Source organism: Urtica dioica, chromosome 2, assembly GCF_054948205.1.
Source record: "Urtica dioica subsp. dioica isolate 48M chromosome 2, U.dioica_male_clone48M_v1_H2, whole genome shotgun sequence".
Classification (NCBI taxonomy): domain Eukaryota; kingdom Viridiplantae; phylum Streptophyta; class Magnoliopsida; order Rosales; family Urticaceae; genus Urtica; species Urtica dioica.
In genome coordinates, this window is record NC_142757.1 from 53,434,475 (window position 1) to 53,453,082 (window position 18,608).

At 32.7% G+C, this 18,608-nt stretch overlaps 2 protein-coding genes and 1 non-coding gene across 3 annotated transcripts; 1 reads left to right on the forward strand and 2 right to left on the reverse strand.

The window, feature by feature from the left end:
• Positions 1–6,722: 6,722 nt before the first annotated feature.
• On the forward strand, positions 6,723–9,387 carry LOC149405647 (phosphoglycerate mutase-like protein AT74H). Its single transcript, XM_089607908.1, has 5 exons — positions 6,723–7,255; positions 7,838–7,957; positions 8,083–8,296; positions 8,940–9,020; positions 9,143–9,387. The coding sequence occupies exons 1-5, from the start codon at positions 6,796–6,798 to the stop codon at positions 9,255–9,257; spliced, it is 990 nt and encodes a 329-aa protein (XP_089464034.1). The 5' UTR covers positions 6,723–6,795; the 3' UTR covers positions 9,258–9,387.
• An 860-nt stretch (positions 9,388–10,247) lies between these two features.
• On the reverse strand, positions 10,248–10,320 carry TRNAA-AGC (transfer RNA alanine (anticodon AGC)). Its single transcript has one exon. It is a non-coding gene; the product is annotated as a tRNA-Ala (tRNA).
• A 157-nt stretch (positions 10,321–10,477) lies between these two features.
• LOC149405649 (BTB/POZ domain-containing protein) lies at positions 10,478–13,301 on the reverse strand. The gene is made up of 2 exons (XM_089607907.1): positions 11,888–13,301; positions 10,478–11,773 (listed from the first exon to the last, which is right to left on the reverse strand). The coding sequence occupies exons 1-2, from the start codon at positions 12,881–12,883 to the stop codon at positions 10,805–10,807; spliced, it is 1,965 nt and encodes a 654-aa protein (XP_089464033.1). The 5' UTR covers positions 12,884–13,301; the 3' UTR covers positions 10,478–10,804.
• Positions 13,302–18,608: the final 5,307 nt, after the last annotated feature.

The following is an 18,608-nucleotide window of genomic DNA, read 5'->3' on the forward strand; positions in this document are numbered from 1 at the left end:
AGAATTTGTTAAAATATTTGGAAAAACATAAATGAAATTGGAAGTCCTTAATTAATTGCAAACTCCTCCGGAAATTGTATTTGTCAGCGTGCCGAGAAGACCAACACCCGGGATGAAACTCAAACATCAATGTTGATTATTCATTATGTTTCTCGTGAAGATCGGGTTTCCATTCCTCATCTTATAATTTTTATGCTCACAAGTTGATGTGTTCATTGTAGTTGGTTCTCCGATTTCTTTTTTCAAAAATCCATAAGCTCGAGTACACGTCAACAACACGAACCTATTGTTGACACTTTTACATTCACTAGTCATGTATATAATCAAAGCGTGACCCAAATTATATATCCGGATTTAATTGCGAGATTAAGAAAATAATCAGAGCATGCGCATATATTAATTATGTGCTCTCTTTTTTCAAGAGATTAACGAGGGAAAGAGAAGGGGAAGAATTGCCGCAAACATATGTTCTTCGTTAATAAGAAAATCATGTCGTGTAATATCTTATTTGTTTTTAACTATCTTTTTTTTATGATCTATTTCATCCAGTAGGACTTAATTTATTCACCCATATCCCCTAGAATAAAACAAGAGATGATGTATATTACTTAAAAAATCTCACTTATTAATGTAGAGCAACTTAGATACACATAAACTTCTTTGGTGATAATTGTTTAGTTAAAACGTAGACACATTTTATTGGTCCCTAGGTCAAATATGTAATTATTTAAAAAAAAGTTATTGCATTAAAAATTAGTTTGGCTAAATGTAGAATATCATAAAAAAGATTACTTAAATATTGTTTTTTACTCTCCCTTACTGTGGACCAGGTTAAGAGTTGTCGATGAATATTTTATTTTTTTGGATTATAGTAATCATATACATATAAAAAATACTAATTAATTCAAAATTACATATATATATATATATATATATATATATATATATATATATAATTTTATGTATAAAGGAAAACATAATTTTAATATAAAAAATCCCTTCTAAGAAAAATTATTCTTCTATTGTCTAATCGATTATAATGAAATTATATTCAATATTTGAAAACACTAATCCTGCTTTTCTGTATAGAAGAATTTTACATGCATAATTTAAGACGCCCTGCCTCAAATATTTGTTGCATACTTTTTTATATTTTTATTTCGCAATAAAGCGCACTATATTAATTTTTATTGATCTCGTGTGTTTGATGCTAGCTTCATTAATTGATCAGCATCCAGTTTGGTACGAATATTAATTGTATTCTAAATTGGTCTTCAGTTAATTAATTCGTTTTCATAAAGTATACTTTATAGAAAGTTAGTTATTATATTTTTGAAGTGATATGAAATTTTCTACACTATTGAATATTGTACTTGATTGCCCGAGTTCTTTTTATTTGGGATCGGAAAAACGAATAACATAATATTATGAGTACTTATGAAGAGGAGAAATGGGGCGAAAGAATAATAAATTCCATGTTCATTCAGGAGTGTTATACATACTGTAGGTGATGCAATAAAACTACGATATTGAGTCTCACTATATAATAATGTTACAGTCTTTAAAATTTGACAAGTAATATGATGGTATAATACCTTTAATTAAGTAATATATATAGTATATACTAGTTCATGTTAATTTGATCAATAAAACAGAATGAGTTTCAAATTGATCAAATAAGCCATGAGAAACTGATAATAAATTGCAAATTTTAATGAAGTAATTTACTCCTCGATCCTTTTTCTCCTCGTTGGAGTTTATCAATACCACTAATCCTGTAAATAATTGAATGGAACGTGGTAAAATAATCATAAGGGAAAATTCTATCCTCTGCCACGTGTGCAATATTAGTCTTTCTACTATGGGAAAAGATTTTCGGCACGATTCACGATCCGAAAACGATCCACTCACGAATTGACACGTGGATGTTCATTGCCACGTGTCAATCCGTGAGTGGATCGTTTCGGATCGTGAACCGTGCCGAATAACTTTACTCTTCTACTATTAAATATACAAACAATTAAGTATCTAGCTATATTTATACTTTTACATTGCTATATAGTTACATTTTCGTAAATACTAAGTAAATTGCCACAAATATGACATGACATTCTTAGTTTGTTGTTTCACAGAAATGTAATAGTGGGTTATTTACGTCAATTTACGCATATGAACGTTGACATTTATCTAATATTTACGAAAAATTGACCATATAACAATGTAAAAGTGTAAATATGACGATAACACATATTATATACTAAATATAGTATTAATTAATTTCCAATATTATAACCCAGACTATCGATTACAATTATGTACTTATTATAACTTTGTTGCTATGGATATATACAAGCCAGGGTTATTCAAAATCTTACCTAGCGCTATCTTATACCACATAATATTGATCCATAAAATTTGCACATCTTCTCTCCTTTCTCTTAGACCAATTAAGTCACAACAGAAGTAAGTTAAAATAAATTACATTAGAAGTTAGATAATTACCATACACATACAAAAATAATGAAGGGAAGAGCTGGGTCTTACTATCTTGCTAAATGTGAGAGATTATAAACTTGGTGGCCACTTGCTATATATATATATATCATTTGGAAATCACAAAGAACTATAATTTAACACCTAATTGCAAGTAGCTAGGTTTCTCATTGGCCTTTCATTAAAGTGAATTGGCTATAAATGACAAGTCTAATGAAAGCTACTCTTTTGTAGCTAGGAACGTACGTTCATATTATTAAATTTAGTATAATCATTGATTTTTTTTTTTCTAGTAATTTTTTTTTCTAGTGGGTTTACTTGACTAGGCCTATCATATTTGGCATTTTCAGGCGAGAAAGATTAAGTAATACATATTTGTATATATAAAAGCTGTTCAGCACCTAAATATATTAATTAACTTAACAATAAGTATTGATTGGCCATATGTAGTTTAGCTTGCATTGCATAAATTTCCACTACCAATCCTACTATTACTGTCAAAGGGTTTCTTCATAGAGGTGTGTGTATATGTATATATATATAATATATATATATATTTCGCTTTGACGTCTTATAATACATAGCTAATATAATTAGTTTATTTATATTTATTAAACAGTTTAATTAGATAAAATCATGATTATTTAACTCAGTTAGACCCTTTACCCTTTTCCATTTTTTTAAAGTTTGCAACTTGTTTTACCTATATTTTTAGCGACTCACTTAAGCTAACCAAAGTACAACTCTCTAACCGCGGGGTCCTAAAAAAATCAAAATCAAGTTTTGGATGTACAAACATTTTTTTTTTTGCTGTAGACATTATTTTTTTGTCAATGCTAGTTTTGGAGACCAACCGAAGCTCAAATTTACTAAAATAAATTTATCTTTAGTTGTGAATAAATACATATATTATCTACTAAATAGAGCATTAATTTCTTCTCCTTTCCAACCCATTTGCGCTCTTAAGAGTTTTATGTTACTTATGATAAGTGGCACAGTTTTATATATGTTACTTATTGTTTAAAAGATAAAATTTATCAACAATAAGATATGTTTTAGGAGATTTAAAAAAACACTTTTTTTTAGTAGGACATTATCAGCCAAGATTACAAGATATATTAGCAGTGCAAAGCGCAGGTGACAGTATTGATCAAGATTACATAATTTAGAATAAATCATAAGGGGCATGCATTTCTGCATCCCATGGAGTTTGAACTCATGATCCTCCGTCGAGATATGTGTGAGATTATCACTAGACCAAGCTAGCTACCACAAAAAAAGCACATTTTTATAGGTTAAATATACAGGTTGTTATGTTATTTATATATATAGGGCTATATATACCTCTACTCTTACATAGGGTTATTTATATATAACCTTTTTTTATGCAATCTAAAGGTAGTTATCCTGCGGGAAATCGTGATAATTAATGTAATAGATGAGAATAAAAGACTTCAATGGTTATGATTCTGTATGTGAAAACTAAACATTAAATGTATTATTTGGTATGCTAATGTAGTTCTTTACACACATATTAGGTCCTACATATCAAAGCTTCTCCATAAGAAGAAAAAAGAATGTTTGACTAAAAATAAAAATAGAGAAAAGATTGGTTACGGTATGATGCCATATCACATTGAGGCTTTGTCATTAATGTGTACATATACATATATAAGTTAAAAGTAACAACTTTCTAACCTAGATACTAGGACTGAATTAGAGCTATAATAATTTTACCCGAGTTTAAATATTAAAAAAATTTAAAAATTTTCTATGATATTATCCACAAAACTTAGTCTTAGTAGACAAAACCTTGATTTGATTACAAACCTACTCTTGGAACGACTATTTTAAATTTGTAGATATTAGTTTGTTAACATTTTAATTTTTGTTTTGTTGCTTTGCCAAAGAATATGTTTTAGTTATGGATAGATTTTTCCTCTTTGGGTCCAACATTCTGCATCATATATGAATAAGAAAAGAGGTTATGAAATCAATCATCAGTCATAATCATTATATTATATATGAGAGAGGGTATGCTTAGCTGCTAACTAATTACATTTAATCTCATTGGGTACTCAGAATAGTGAGTGATACCTAATCCGATAATTAATGGTCTACTTATTTATGTGTCTAATTTCATTAATTGGAAGACTTGATTTATGGATATCTGAAGCGCCAACAAGACAATAGAAAATCAGGACCACCAAAAAATATCAAACAAGATATGAACAATTTTTAAAATTTTGTTTTGTGAATCTTGTTACTATTATTAGTAGTCTCAATTCCACGCTTGAAAATTGCCTTACCATTCACATCTAGCTAAGTAGCAATCTATTTGGGCCGAATTAATGGGCTTTTATAAAGCCCAAAAGTGAGACAAATATGCTTCGGAATTCATTCCATTAATATAAGGTAATGTTTGTTAAATTCCACATTTAGAGGGTTGGAATGTAATGGGTGATCTCTTCTTTGTAGCTACAAAAATGTATTTTATAGAATGAAGGAACTTGATGAATTATCCAAAGAGTACTACGACATATGTGGTAAAAAAAAATATGGGTATATGTAGAAAATTTAAAAATAAAGGAAAATGCAGACAATTTTCAATCTAGAGGAGGCCAAAAACATTCCAGGGGACCCAATTATATCATCTGAAAAAAATTATGTCAACAATCCAAAAATGTCGTCAACTTGTAATCTATTTTGTTTGTTGAAGACAATACGTGAAGAAAATCAACTTTCCAAGCCTCATGTAAAAAGAAATATCATCATTTTGCCAAATGCAAGAGTTTCCTTTCTCGTGTCTTTACTATGAAATATCAAACAGAATCACAAGGAAGAAGATGGAAATTAATATTCATAAAATGTTATTTTATATAGTCAATTTGGAGAGAGAATCAATATTGTCAAATAATTAACCTTTTTTTTCCTTTCTAAAAGCAACTCATACCACGAGTTCATGTTGTGTTGGGGGACCAAAGGCACAAGGGACAATATGGTATAATTGGTCCCCTCACAAATTGCTTAAGAACAAAAACATTTTTTTTCCCATTTGAAAAATAATAATACCCAACTACCTTCATTTCATATTAGTTCTTTATCTAATTTATATTTTGGCCTTTTGTACCGAAATTATCACAAGAATAACTAAACATGAAAAAGGTCCCCACTTTATTTCTCATCTCACTTGAGCCACACATACGTGTTAGTAAATAACGATTGAATTTTTGTCGCACGTGCACACCTAAGCATGCTAATATTATTATGAATCCTATTATTGTATACATACGATATATATATATATATATATATATATATAATAGTTTTTAAAATATTATTAAACTTATATATCTTCCGTATCACACACGGTCAAAAGGCTTGTCGGATTATTTGGTTGACAACGTATTTTCAATTCCATTCTGATGTAATATTTTGTTTTATGGACATGCAGTGACATAATATGAGAAATTCCAGTAAGAGTGCAACACATGGATATAGAAATATATGTAGCAAATCGTTACACGATTTCTAAACATATATCTACGTTGTATTTGTATAGCTTTGTTGTTAGAATAATTGCTGTACCAATCCTTCTCTTTTTCAACTCTTTTACGTTTTGCATGAAATTATATTTCTTCGCATTTACACCCCATCTCAACAGTTTTTGGGAAATTTTAGTCCCAAAAACTCATCTTTTTTTTTTTTTTTTTTTTTTTTTTTTGCTGAATAGTCCCAAAAACTTTGTTTGAAGATGTTAATACCTCAAATTTTTAAACTTTTCCCACATACTATTTCATTTAGACAATTTTACTTTTATTTTAAATGAAACTATAAAAAGAATGAAAAATTTAAACAAAACTAAGTAAAAAAAAATCAATATAAATATAAAACAACAACAAAAGTAATGTAAAAAAAAATATCAGAGGAATAAAAAAAAAAACAAGGTACATAAGGAATTAATTTGAAAAGAAGGTACTAAAGGTCATTTCAGCACCAATCAAAATCAATTACTACGTAAACGACCTGGTATAAAACTTGAATATTTCCAAAAAATTCAAAGACAAACTGTGAATACTTGTATCAACGAGGCAAAATAGCAAATATCTAAAAACATAACCCTACATTATCCTATCTTAAAAAACCACATGAATATCTATCGTCCAAACCTCCACGTATGACTATCATATCATATGCGTGAACATCTAATTAATTTAACTTCACTCAATCTTCTTCTTCTTCTTCTTCTTCGTAAAAACAATAATAACAATTAACCAAAGAGTAGATTAGTTAGTAGTGCTCATGATGAAAATAATAACGATTCCATATTGTTCCCTCTCTACTCTCAAAATCAAATGTTCCTATCAAAACCCTAGCAACAACAACAATAACAACGGCTTCAATAACAGTAATTTTCCCGAGAAAGCCCTAAGGGCAGAGGAGAGATTTCCTCCGCCGAGGCCGCGGCGGATAATCCTGGTCCGGCACGGAGAGAGCGAAGGGAACGTGGACGAGAGCGCGTACACGAGAACTGCGGACCCGAAGATAAGCTTGACCACCAAAGGGAAGGCTCAGGCAAGGGAGTGTGGGAGAGAGATCAGGGAAATGATCGAGCGCGACGCGGACCACCATTGGAAGGTCTACTTCTACGTCTCGCCCTATCGCCGCACCCGAGAGACCCTCAAGCACCTCGGCCGGGCCTTCCCCCGGGCCCGCATCGCCGGGGTCCGCGAGGAGCCTCGCCTCCGCGAGCAAGATTTCGGTATTATATATCTACTTAATTAATTAACTAGTATATGTGAAAGTATCATGTACTTAATTAATTAACTAGTATATGTAAAAGTATCATGGGTTCCGTCTCAAAACCAATGAGAGGAGTAACTCATGACCTTTATAAGCTCTTGTTAGTTCTCATTCACTTTCGATTCGATGTGGGATTCCTAGTTAGTAGCTTGACGTAAATATTAGTTTGCATATAGTATTAAATAGTTGAGTAGGGGTTAAAATGGGAATTAGTTTTTAAATCTAGTTATAGAGGCCAATAATAGGATTTCTACGTAAGAAATTGATATTTTTAGGTTTCAACAAAAAAAAATTTAAATCACACACTTAAGATTGTGTAAAAAGATTATTTTATGATTATTTATGCATATAAAATTGACTATTTTATCCTAATAATAGAGTCATGTATGCCGCTTATTTGAGATTCCTTGTAAAAAAAAGTGAAGGATTAAGGGAAAAAGAGGAATTATATTTATAAAATTTAGAAATTTATAGTGACGTTTGAGATCGAATGGAATTTTATCCTGAAAACGGTTGATTTTAATTTCGTATGAGATCGAAGGGAATTTCCAGGACAGAGAGAAGATGAGAGCTGAGAAGACACTCCGAAATCTATACGGGCGTTTCTTCTTTCGATTTGCCGACGGAGAATCTGCAGCCGATGTTTACGATAGAATTACCGGTAATAATTAGTACTAATTAATTATAGGTTTGATTAATTAATTATAGGTTTGATTATAATAATTTATTTCAGTGTTTTAACCATGATGAATGAAGTGTAAGTGTTTGAATCATATAATTTTGTAGGTTTTAGAGAAACATTGAGAGCAGACATAGATATCGGACGATTTCAGCCTCCGGGAGAGAGAAAGCCGGGGATGAATTTGGTGATAGTTTCTCATGGATTAACACTGAGAGTGTTCTTGATGAGATGGTACAAATGGACCGTTGAGCAATTTCATGGACTTAATAACTTTTCCAATGGAAAGATGATTGTTATGGAAAAAGGTTATGGTGGAAGGTATACACTTGTAATCTTTACATATTCTTTATCTCATAAAGGCGTGATTTAATTAGGAAAATAACCAAGGTTGTTAAGTAGTTTAGTATTATTTTTTTGACACTGTACGTTACAAAAATATACAACACCTGTATATTAGATAATTACTTTAGAAAGAGGGGCGAAAATTTTATTAATATCTAATGTTTGTGAAATTCATTAAACATTGATCATTTCGCTAACTTTAGCAAATCAGATCCATTAAATTTTTTTAATTTATTAATTGAGATTATTATAATAGTAGGACTAAATAGAGGGTTTTTCATTATACACTAACAAGATATTTTATTTCCTTTATGACAAATATGTCATGAAAAAAGTGTTTTTAATGACAGCTATAGTGATAATAGATAACGAGAAAAAGTTTTTCAATTAGTCATGGTTTTATAATAATCTCTTATTAATTTCAATATGAAATTTAGCTAGAAGTTATGCTCTTTAAAAAAAAATAGTTAACACTTGATTGTTTTCCAGAAGTTCACACATTTATACCTTAGATACTCTATTAAATGTTGATCGTCCTAAAATAATTTCATGTTCTTAATTACATGATAACTGTTCGAAAATATCATCTTTTGATGATAAATATCAACGTGATTTTCAGGTACAGCTTATTAGTACATCACACGGAAGAAGAATTGAGAAAATTCGGATTAACGAACGATATGTTGGCTGATCAGGAATGGTAAGAAGGTTATTAATTAAAATTATATAATTCGCCATTTTATATATACAATCCCAACCAATTATCACTAACAATTTATCTAAGGTCTTATTATTAAACTTTTTGTGTTGTAATTCTTTTAGGCAAAAAATTGCGAAACCCGGCGAGCTAAACTACGAATGTCCGATGTTGAATTCGTTCTTTGACCATTTTGATGAAAAAGAGATGAGCAGCGATTCGAAACTGATTTTGCCTTGACTCATACAAAACCTAGCTTTTCAATACTTCGAGTGAAAGTACATAAATATATCAGTTTGTGTCGATGTATATATGTATATATATACAGACTCATTACAGTACATCAATGGACATTGTTTAGGACTGACAAGGCGTTATATACCCCCACAAGTATATACATAGAGTGGAAAGAACAGGAAAATATACTTACAATATGAGATTGAATACGCAAATTAAAAGGAATTCTTTAAAATAACTTTAATGAGTACTTTCACAGTTCACCTATCAGTTTTTTCAGTGGACACGTCTTCGATCGCCCCCAACGAGCTTGAATGTCGTTTTCTTAAACTTCAGTCGTTTACTCAATTATTGTCGTTTATCTTAAATGTCGTTTTTTTAAACATCAGTCGCTTGCTATATTATTGTCGTTTATCTTGAATGTCGTTTATCTTAAACTTCGGTCGTTTACTCAATTATTGTCGTTTATCTTGAATGTCATCAAAGTTATTTTACTGAGTTCCTTCTAATTTGCGTATTTAATCTCATATTGTAAGTATATTTTCCTGTTCTTTCCACTCTATGTATATATATAGACTCATTACCACCTGCTCATTACAGTACATCAATGGACATTGTTTAGGACTGACAAGGCGTTATATATCCCATAAGTATATACATAGAGTGGAAAGAACAGGAAAACATACTTACAATATGAGATTAAATACGCAAATTAGAAGGAACTCTGTAAAATAACTTTTATGACTACCTTCACCTATCAGTTTTTTCAGTGGACACATCTTCGATCTCCCCCAACGAGCTTGAATATCGTTTTCTTAAACTTCGGTCGTTTACTCAATTATTGTCGTTTATCTTAAATGTCGTTTTTTTAAACATCGGTCGCTTGTTATATTATTGTCGTTTTCTTGAATGTCGTTTTCTTAAACTTCTGTCGTTTACCTATATCTTGTCGTTTATGAGTTTGCCAGGAAATACCAAGTAAAAACGAAAAAGTGGAGATGCGGGGTATCGATCCCCGTGCCTCTCGCATGCTAAGCGAGCGCTCTACCATCTGAGCTACATCCCCATATTTGTCATTTAAGCTTATTTTTATTGAATAAAGACTGACTAAATATAATCAATGAGAAATACATTCTAATTAGAATGGCAGTTATATTCAGCGCCATATTCTGACGCTCCAACAAGGAAATAGCCCACAAGGCCACAACTCAGCTACCTAAAACTCAAATCTCCGAGACACTAATATGTGCTTTCTTGTCTATATACAATAATAAAAAAAAAACAGCTCAAAACCATATAGCATTACAATAGTAACTTTGCAGCACCATAAATTATATCCTCATCTCTACCTTCTTCTTCCCTTTCAAACCAAAACCAACCAGGTTACACTTACAAAAATCAATACAAACCAGAAACCAACCAACCAACTAAACTCAACCCTGTATTATCACAACACTCTCTCTAAAGTCTAAAAACTAAACAACATAATACAAAGAAAAGAAAACTCGGGTTTAATTAAAATTAAAAAAAAAATAAAAAATCAATAAAAACTAGTTTTCGATTGTGGCGGCCATGATGCGCAGAGACGTCGGCTCGGGACGGGCACCGCGTCTCCAGAAGGATCTGCGCCACCAAACCTCGAAGCCTCTCTGGATGTTGGGACAGTCATCGCCGGAGTTCAAGAACCGGTTGAACCAGGCGAGCAAAATCTCCTGCTGCAGCGGAAGCGGGAGCGTGAGGATCGTGTTGGCGAGCCCGTCCTCGATCGAGTGCCGATCGAGCCCTCTCGAGGCCCTCCTCATCCACCCGAAGTCCTCGTAGAACGGCCCGAGCCACGTCCCGAGCAGCTTTCCTCTCACCTCCTTTGGAACCAAGACCTGACCTTTCCCGATCCCGACGAACATCCGAGCCGTCACGCGGCTCACCTCGAACCGGTGCACCGCCGGGACCCTCCGGTGGGCCCCGGCCAGCTCGCCCTCCGAGGCCCACGAGCCCACCAGGTCCGCCGCCACGTGGCGGTCGATCATGATGTCGAGCAGCCACTGGAGGTTGTCGGCCTGCCTCGCGATCTGGGCGAGGTCGGAGCGGTCCTCCGGCGACTCCGCCGCCCGGAGGAAGTGGCGGCGGAGAGAGCTCAGGCAAGCCTCGGAGGCTCGGTACAGAGACTCTTTTCTGATCGGGTCGTTGTTGTTGTTGTTGTTGTTGTTGTTCGAGGTGTTGTTCTCGCGGAGCATCTTGAGGACGAGGAGCTTCATTTCTCGCCTGGCTTTCTCGTCTTTTCCGTCGAGGACCACGTGGAGGAGCTTGAGGAGGACTTCCTCGTTGTTGGCCTCGTTGCTCTCGGCTCCGGCGAAGTCGGCCGAGACTCGCTTCAGGACCTCGCCGGCGCCGACTCCTTCGAGCCGAAGCTCCGACAAGAGCGAGGCGACCTTCTCTTCCTCTTCCTCGGCCCACGGGGCGGCTTCCAAGTACTCGAGGCAGGACAAAACTCCGGCGTCGAATCCGATCGCCGCAGAAACCTAAATTTTTCATATAATTTTTTTACTGTATCAACACTGAAGTTCTGTTCTCTGCTGACTTTCAAACCTATATAGTCTCTGTTTTTTTTTTTTTTTTTGGGATGACAGACATACCTTCAAAATGCCGAGGACTCTGGGGACATCTTCTTTCATGAGCTTCTTCCTCAAATCCTTGCAGTACATAAGCCTCAGAGCTTCGATGTAAACCTCAACGTCCTCGCAATCGGCGATCTCCACCACATACGGCGGCGAATTCTGCTGCTTCGCCCACCGATCCGACAGCTTGACGGCGAAGAATCGGCTGTTCGCGGAGAGGATTTGGCGGTGTACGCTCATGGAGACCGTGATTCCGTCCATGGAGGACAACGTGAGCTTGATATCGCCGGAGGAAGCGTCGTTGAAGAGGCTGCCGGGGCTCCGGGAGCTCAGGGCGTCCGAGATCCTCTGCATTGCCATGGCGTTTTTGTCCTGGACGGCGAAATTGAGGTTAAGGTTAGGGTTGGTGTTAGGGTTAGGGTTTCTGTGTTGGATCTGGGAGGTTCGGGGAGGATGAACATCAGGCTCGGACGCCATCATCTCGAAGAGTGTCGGACTCGATCGGGTCTTGTCGCTCATCGGCGGCGGCGGAGACATCGGGTTCAGAAGCCCCGCCGTGAGGACCGAGTTAAACTTCGTGAAGCTCGACGGAAATGTCGACGACGACGACGTCGTTTCGTTGTGGTGATTCCCGTTTCCGTTTACGGCGGTGAAGTCCATGACCGGCGAGAGGCTCCCGGGGGAGAATCGGATCCGGAATGTCGACGGCGAGGACGACGGCGACGGTGAATTAAACGAATTCGCCGTCGGATTAGGGTTTGGGGCCGAGCGGTGACGCGGCGGCGGAAGCGGAAGAGGAGAGGATGTAAGGTTCTTGACCACGGAGGTTCGGCCGGCGAGCTCGCCGGAGCATTCGTCGCCGTGGTCGTCGTCCTCGGCGGCGGAGGAAATAGTGGTTTCTCTGCACCTACGGCGTTTGGGCTTGGCAATGGCGGTTTGGGTTTGTTGGGTTTGGGCTTTTTTGGGGAAATGATTATGACTCGTTTTAAATCTAGTCGTTGCTGTTGTTGCCATGAATATTAATAAAGACTCGATTTTTTATGTGTTTGTGTGTGAGTTCGTTCGTGAGACCCACAATTTTTTTTTTTTTCTTTTTTTTGTTGGGATTTGTTGTCGTTTAGTTTTCAGTGCATTGGCATCTGAGCTGAGAGACACAGAGAGAGAGAGAGAGAGAGAGAGAGAGAAATACAATTTTTTTTTTTTAAATGAAGGAAACGAGAGAGAGATGATCTATCAGTCTCTGAAATCGCATTGATTGTGAAAAAAGATAAGAGAGAGTCCAGTTTTTGGAATTTGGTTATTGAATGCAAGTGTCCTATTAATGTTATGAGAAATATATATATCTATATATGAGTGGGTGTTGTGGACTTGTGGCTGTGTTCTGATGATTTGAGAATTTTTTTTTTTTTTTTTGGTCGAGGTTGGGTTTGCTTTGGATTGGATTAGATGGGCTTAAAAAGCTTTTTCTGCTTCTTCTTACTTTTATTATTTTATATTATTTTGATATTCTTTTTCTTGTCTTTTGATTGACGACCCACTTTGAAGGTTGTCAGATTTGAGAGGGAAAGGGGTTGAATATGGGATGGGTGATAGAGTGTGATATATAGTGGCCAATCAAATATGGCACACAAACACTCTTTTGTTTTTTTCAGGCATGCAAAAAAATAGATCCCTTGATGGGATTTTAGGACGTCATGGCTTCACTATGATAGTCTTCTCTTCTTTTTCTTCATTTTGTTTTTGGAGTTTTACTTGGTCCAACTTCAATCCAAATCATTTTGGTCCCGTTTGGTTATGTTTTCTATCTCTGTTTTCTGTTTTCTGATTATAAATTCTAGAAAACAGTTTTAAAAAAACTGTTTGGTTATAAATTCAGAAAACAGATTTAGAATCATGTATCTGTTTTCTTTGAAAATTTGTTTAGAAAACAGAAAACAATGAAAAATTGTTTTTTATTTTATCTTTATACAATTGAATGGAAAACATAACCAAACAACATTTAAAATATTCTGAAACGTAATTCTAAATTTTTTTTTTAAAATTTAAAAATTAGAATCAGAAAACATAATTTAAAAACAGAAAACGAGTTTATAAAACTAAACCAAACGGCCCCTTTATTTCCCACTATAATGCAACACTGAGAAAATGAAACTTTAAAACCTCTCCGATGATCAGTACATGAAAGAGTACCTTTATTTATATTCATAATTATTCGAAGTTACAAATACAAATCTAATCATCAAGGTTTATACTTGAAAGATCTAAATCAAAATCATCCACGAGATCGAAGTTAACAAACGTCTCTTGAGTTCGTCTACCATGTACAAGTCGATCTTGAATCGAAAAAAGAAAAAGTATGGGAAGGGAGATAGTGAGTGAAATATAGTGGGCAATCAATAAGACACTCAAATAACAAAGACAGGTCGTTATATTTCTTTTGTTTCAGGCATGCAAAAAAAAAAAAAAAAAAAAAAAAAAAACTCTTTAATGGGACTTAGGACATCATGGTTTCATTGTGATAGTTTTCTCTTCTTTTTCATCATTCTTTTTTGGAAGTTTTGCTCGGTTCAACTTTAGTCCAATTCATTTTCTTTCCCATTCTACATTGTCTAAACTCTATATGTCCAAATAGGGGTTTCTTTCCTCAATTACATTTCAAAGCTTCGAAACATACATTAATGAGAAGAAAAAAAAACCCTTGATTCTTGAAATCAAATAATAACAAGTTGTGGATGCTAGAAAATCAATACGACATTCGAAAAGATTACACAAACTTCACAAGGGAGGCAACATTAACTCTTATGAGAAGAGTGTGCATTAAAGTTAACGACTTATCTCTTATGACTTTTTAAATGTTTTTCAAGGAAGTTGTTGTTAGGATTCAACACACAAATCCTACCTGAAAATCAAAAAAACGAAATCGCAAAGAAAATATTCGTAGAGTGCAAGAGAGTTATAAACACATTTTCTCCCGATTTGAGTTTTAGTGATAATCTGCAGCGGCAAATTGGACTTATATTTCGCATTGAAAGTGAACCACTATAAATTTGTGTGTGCTAATTTTGTTATTTACGATTTCGTTTTCTGATTTTAGTTAGGATTTATGTGTCAAATCCTAACACACTCCATTTTCAAAGTGCAGATCGTAAGTTCAATTCTCACTCTCAACGAAGTTATCTTAAAAAAATGTGTAATAAGAAAAAACAGTTGAAACAACCAAATGATAATTCTCAATTAGAATCATAGTCAAGTTATTCAAATATTATAGAAATAACTCAATTTATACAATATGACGGATGCGTCTTATTTAAATTTGAACTATTTTCTTAATTTTTTATGTTTAAAGATTACACGAGTTATATGCTTAGTTCTCTCACTGATATATATATATATATATATATATATATATATATATATATATATATAAAATAAGTATAACAGAAGTTGAATTTTGTATTCCCAATTTAAATTAAATTTTACTATCATATTTTCTGGGCATATGTAATTGAACAAAAATTAAAATTTTTGTTTTGATATTGTTCATGGTACTATAATTTTGTTATGGTGTTGTTGAAGCAACAAAACTTTTTGGTACTATTTCCGTGTTGCCCACTATAAAATATAAATTACTTTTAAAAATAGAGAATTATGTTTAGTATTTTACTATTATTATTCATAATAGAATATTTTGGTCATTTAGAACCAGAATTTCAATAGGACCATAGTGGAAAGGCCGAAATATTTTTCAGAAGTCTAAATGATATACAAGACATTAACCTAAATCTCCAATACTAAATTTTTTGTGGCCGAAATTTAGAATTTAGAATCTTTTTCTTTTAATGGTCACCAAAACTATAAAACTTTATATTTGATGCAGTTTTTACACCAAACGAACAATATTGCATCAAATTTAGTGTAACACGATATATTTGGTGTAAAAATTACACCAAATGTTTAAGCATTTTTACAATCTAATTAATTCATAATCCTTAAAACCTTAACCCATATGTTTTTAACTGTTTGGAATTTTTTTTATAATCCAAATTAATTTCCTCAATATCACTTAAATTAAGTCAATAATAAAAAATTATAAATATCAAACCAAATTAAGCAAATAATTAATAACAATAATTTATAGATATCAAATCTAATCAAACCGATAATTAAAAGATACTACTACATATATTATTACCATATAATTCTTAACATTACAAGAAAATAAAAAATGCAAAGATAAAAAAAAAACAACTGTATAAAAATAGTTAAATTTATATAAAAAAACAGCAATAAAATTAACTATTCCCTAAAAATATGTTATATTATCTATGTATTGAAATTTATTAATTTTCACTTTTATTAATTATATTTTTTTATTTTTAAATAATTTATCATGGATTTATACTATATGTTAAAATTAAGACACTAAATCTAAAGAATCTTACATTAAGAAACTTAATAAAAAAGCGTATTCGTATACTATTATTTTTAGTGTGTGATTTGGTGTGGTATCATTGGAGTAAAAAAAGATTAGGGTAAAAATTACACTAAATTTAATGTCAAAATTACACCAAATTTGATGTTAGCATTGAAAATGCTCTTACATCCTACCTAAGTCTAACATTCTATCTTAACTTCAACTGCGCCATGTGTTAATTTTTATATATATATATATATATATATATATATATATATATATATATATATATATATATATATATATCGAAGCCATGATGTCATAATGGGTTAGTTAATTATTCTCTATCATAATCTCCTTAACCATAGTATATCAATTTTTTACACGTGTAATAAAAAGGTTATTTAAAATTAAAGGATCAAGTTAAGCTCATTAAAAGAAGAACGGTAATGATCACATTAAAAGTAGTCTTAACTCTTAATGCATGATATTACAAACATCATAATGACTACAATAAAATTGCATATGTCACACACAATTAATGGATTGCAGTTGAACCAAACCCTTCAGGTATCGATATAGTCGGAAATTTTAAATACTATGTATGTATATGCTTTACGTATTTTTGTATTTTAGAGATAAAAAAAAGTTTCTTTTATTAATTTTTAATTAAGAAGTATATCAAAATGAATTTTGCAACACAAAAATTTATTCGCAGAAATCATTTTATTCATTATTCGGACCAACTGGACTTCTACCTTATAACATAAGCATACTTTATTCTTCTTTTCTTATTCGATTTATGAATAAATAATAATATTAAAACATTATATGCTCAGATAAACTCTCAAGTTTACTAATAGTTGAGCGAATTTTTCTCCACAAAAATCAATTAAAATTATATTTTCAATGGGGACAAGAAAACCTTGGTTTTTAAGCCACATTCATATCATATCATATGAAAATGACAAAATCTCATGCGTAACACTGTGTTTTCAGCACTCAAAAAATGCATTATATTGAACCTAATTATTAATGTAGGACACAAAACAGAGCTTGTTTAATAATTGTAAATTATATATATATACACTTTCACTTCTTTTTATTTTTTTACTTTTTCTTCATCACAGGCTGTGAGCCTGTGACATAATGTTTCCTTCGATTTCACTTTATTTTGATGCCTTGGGATTTTCGTGTTGCCATGTGAAATCTTGAAGTTAATATATTGAATATGAAAACTTTCATTTTTTTTTTGTCACATATACCCAAAGTGTGCGTAAGAGTGACCTATTTGGCTAATTCAATAACTATTCTTATCTGTCATAAAGTCAGTACTCACATTCTTTGCTTTGAATGTGAGAAAAATGCTTTTATTTTCATAAGTAAGAATTTTTATGTCATCTGGATTTTTAATGGGAAAACTATGGCCCACCAAAGCACTTTTTGTTGCACAATCAACAAACCTTCCCTAAGCATTTTTTTTTTTTGGCTACAAAGGGAATATTTGGTTTGGAGTTTGACTTGTTAGAGAGTATAATATATATTCATTTGAGTTATATAGATACACAAGACCATTGAGGAAATTGGATACTACCCCAAATTTTGTTTATTTATTACAATACTGGTAAATTGCATCACTTAATTGTAGTGGGCTTGAATCATTAAACATATGGGCTTGTAAGGAACTTGTAAATTAAAAGCTGGATAAACGTCTTGGGCTCATTGCCAACTTGTCATACTAGCTTGAACATGTTTGGGCCAAGGTCAAATAGCCTCCACCAAGAAACATAATTTTAACTATAGTTTTAAGATAAATTGCCTCAACTGCCATCATTTGATAAATTTTTCCAATTTCTCACAAAAAAACTTAATTTGGCCAAAAATACTAGTAAACCACTTGTACAAATACAATTTTACCCTCAACATAATGTCAACAATTGACATCTGTTGTTGACATAAATGTCAATACTTGACATCTGTGAGTTTTGAGTTCTCTTTTTATTGACATAAATGTCAACAATCGACATCTATGTCAATAATTGACATAAATTGTTGATATCAATTGTTGAGGGTAAAATTGTATTTGTACAAGTGATTTAGTAGTATTTTTTGTCAAATTAAGCTTTTGGTGGGAAATTGTAAAAAAAACTTCTCAAATGGTGGTAGTTGAAGCAATTTATCTAGTTTTAATTTGAGTTATAATTAAAATAATACTACTACAAATAATAATAATTATAGTTAATAACAGTTAATCGTCTAAATAATTAATCATGTTTATGGTCTAAATAGTTCACAACACGAAGCTTGAGCAGTCACTTGCGAACT

What these genes read in the sequence shown, in the direction of transcription:
- LOC149405647 (XM_089607908.1), top strand. Translation starts at nt 6,796, where the DNA reads ATGATGAAAATAATAACGATTCCATATTGTTCCCTCTCTACTCTCAAA. An exon ending in GAAAAAGGTTATGGTGGAAG is followed by an intron (nt 8,297 to 8,939) that starts GTATACACTTGT and finishes CGTGATTTTCAG; the next exon opens with GTACAGCTTATTAGTACATC. An exon ending in ATGTTGGCTGATCAGGAATG is followed by an intron (nt 9,021 to 9,142) that starts GTAAGAAGGTTA and finishes TAATTCTTTTAG; the next exon opens with GCAAAAAATTGCGAAACCCG.
- LOC149405649 (XM_089607907.1), bottom strand. Translation starts at nt 12,883, where the DNA reads ATGGCAACAACAGCAACGACTAGATTTAAAACGAGTCATAATCATTTC. An exon ending in GAGTCCTCGGCATTTTGAAG is followed by an intron (nt 11,774 to 11,887) that starts GTATGTCTGTCA and finishes TGAAAAATTTAG; the next exon opens with GTTTCTGCGGCGATCGGATT.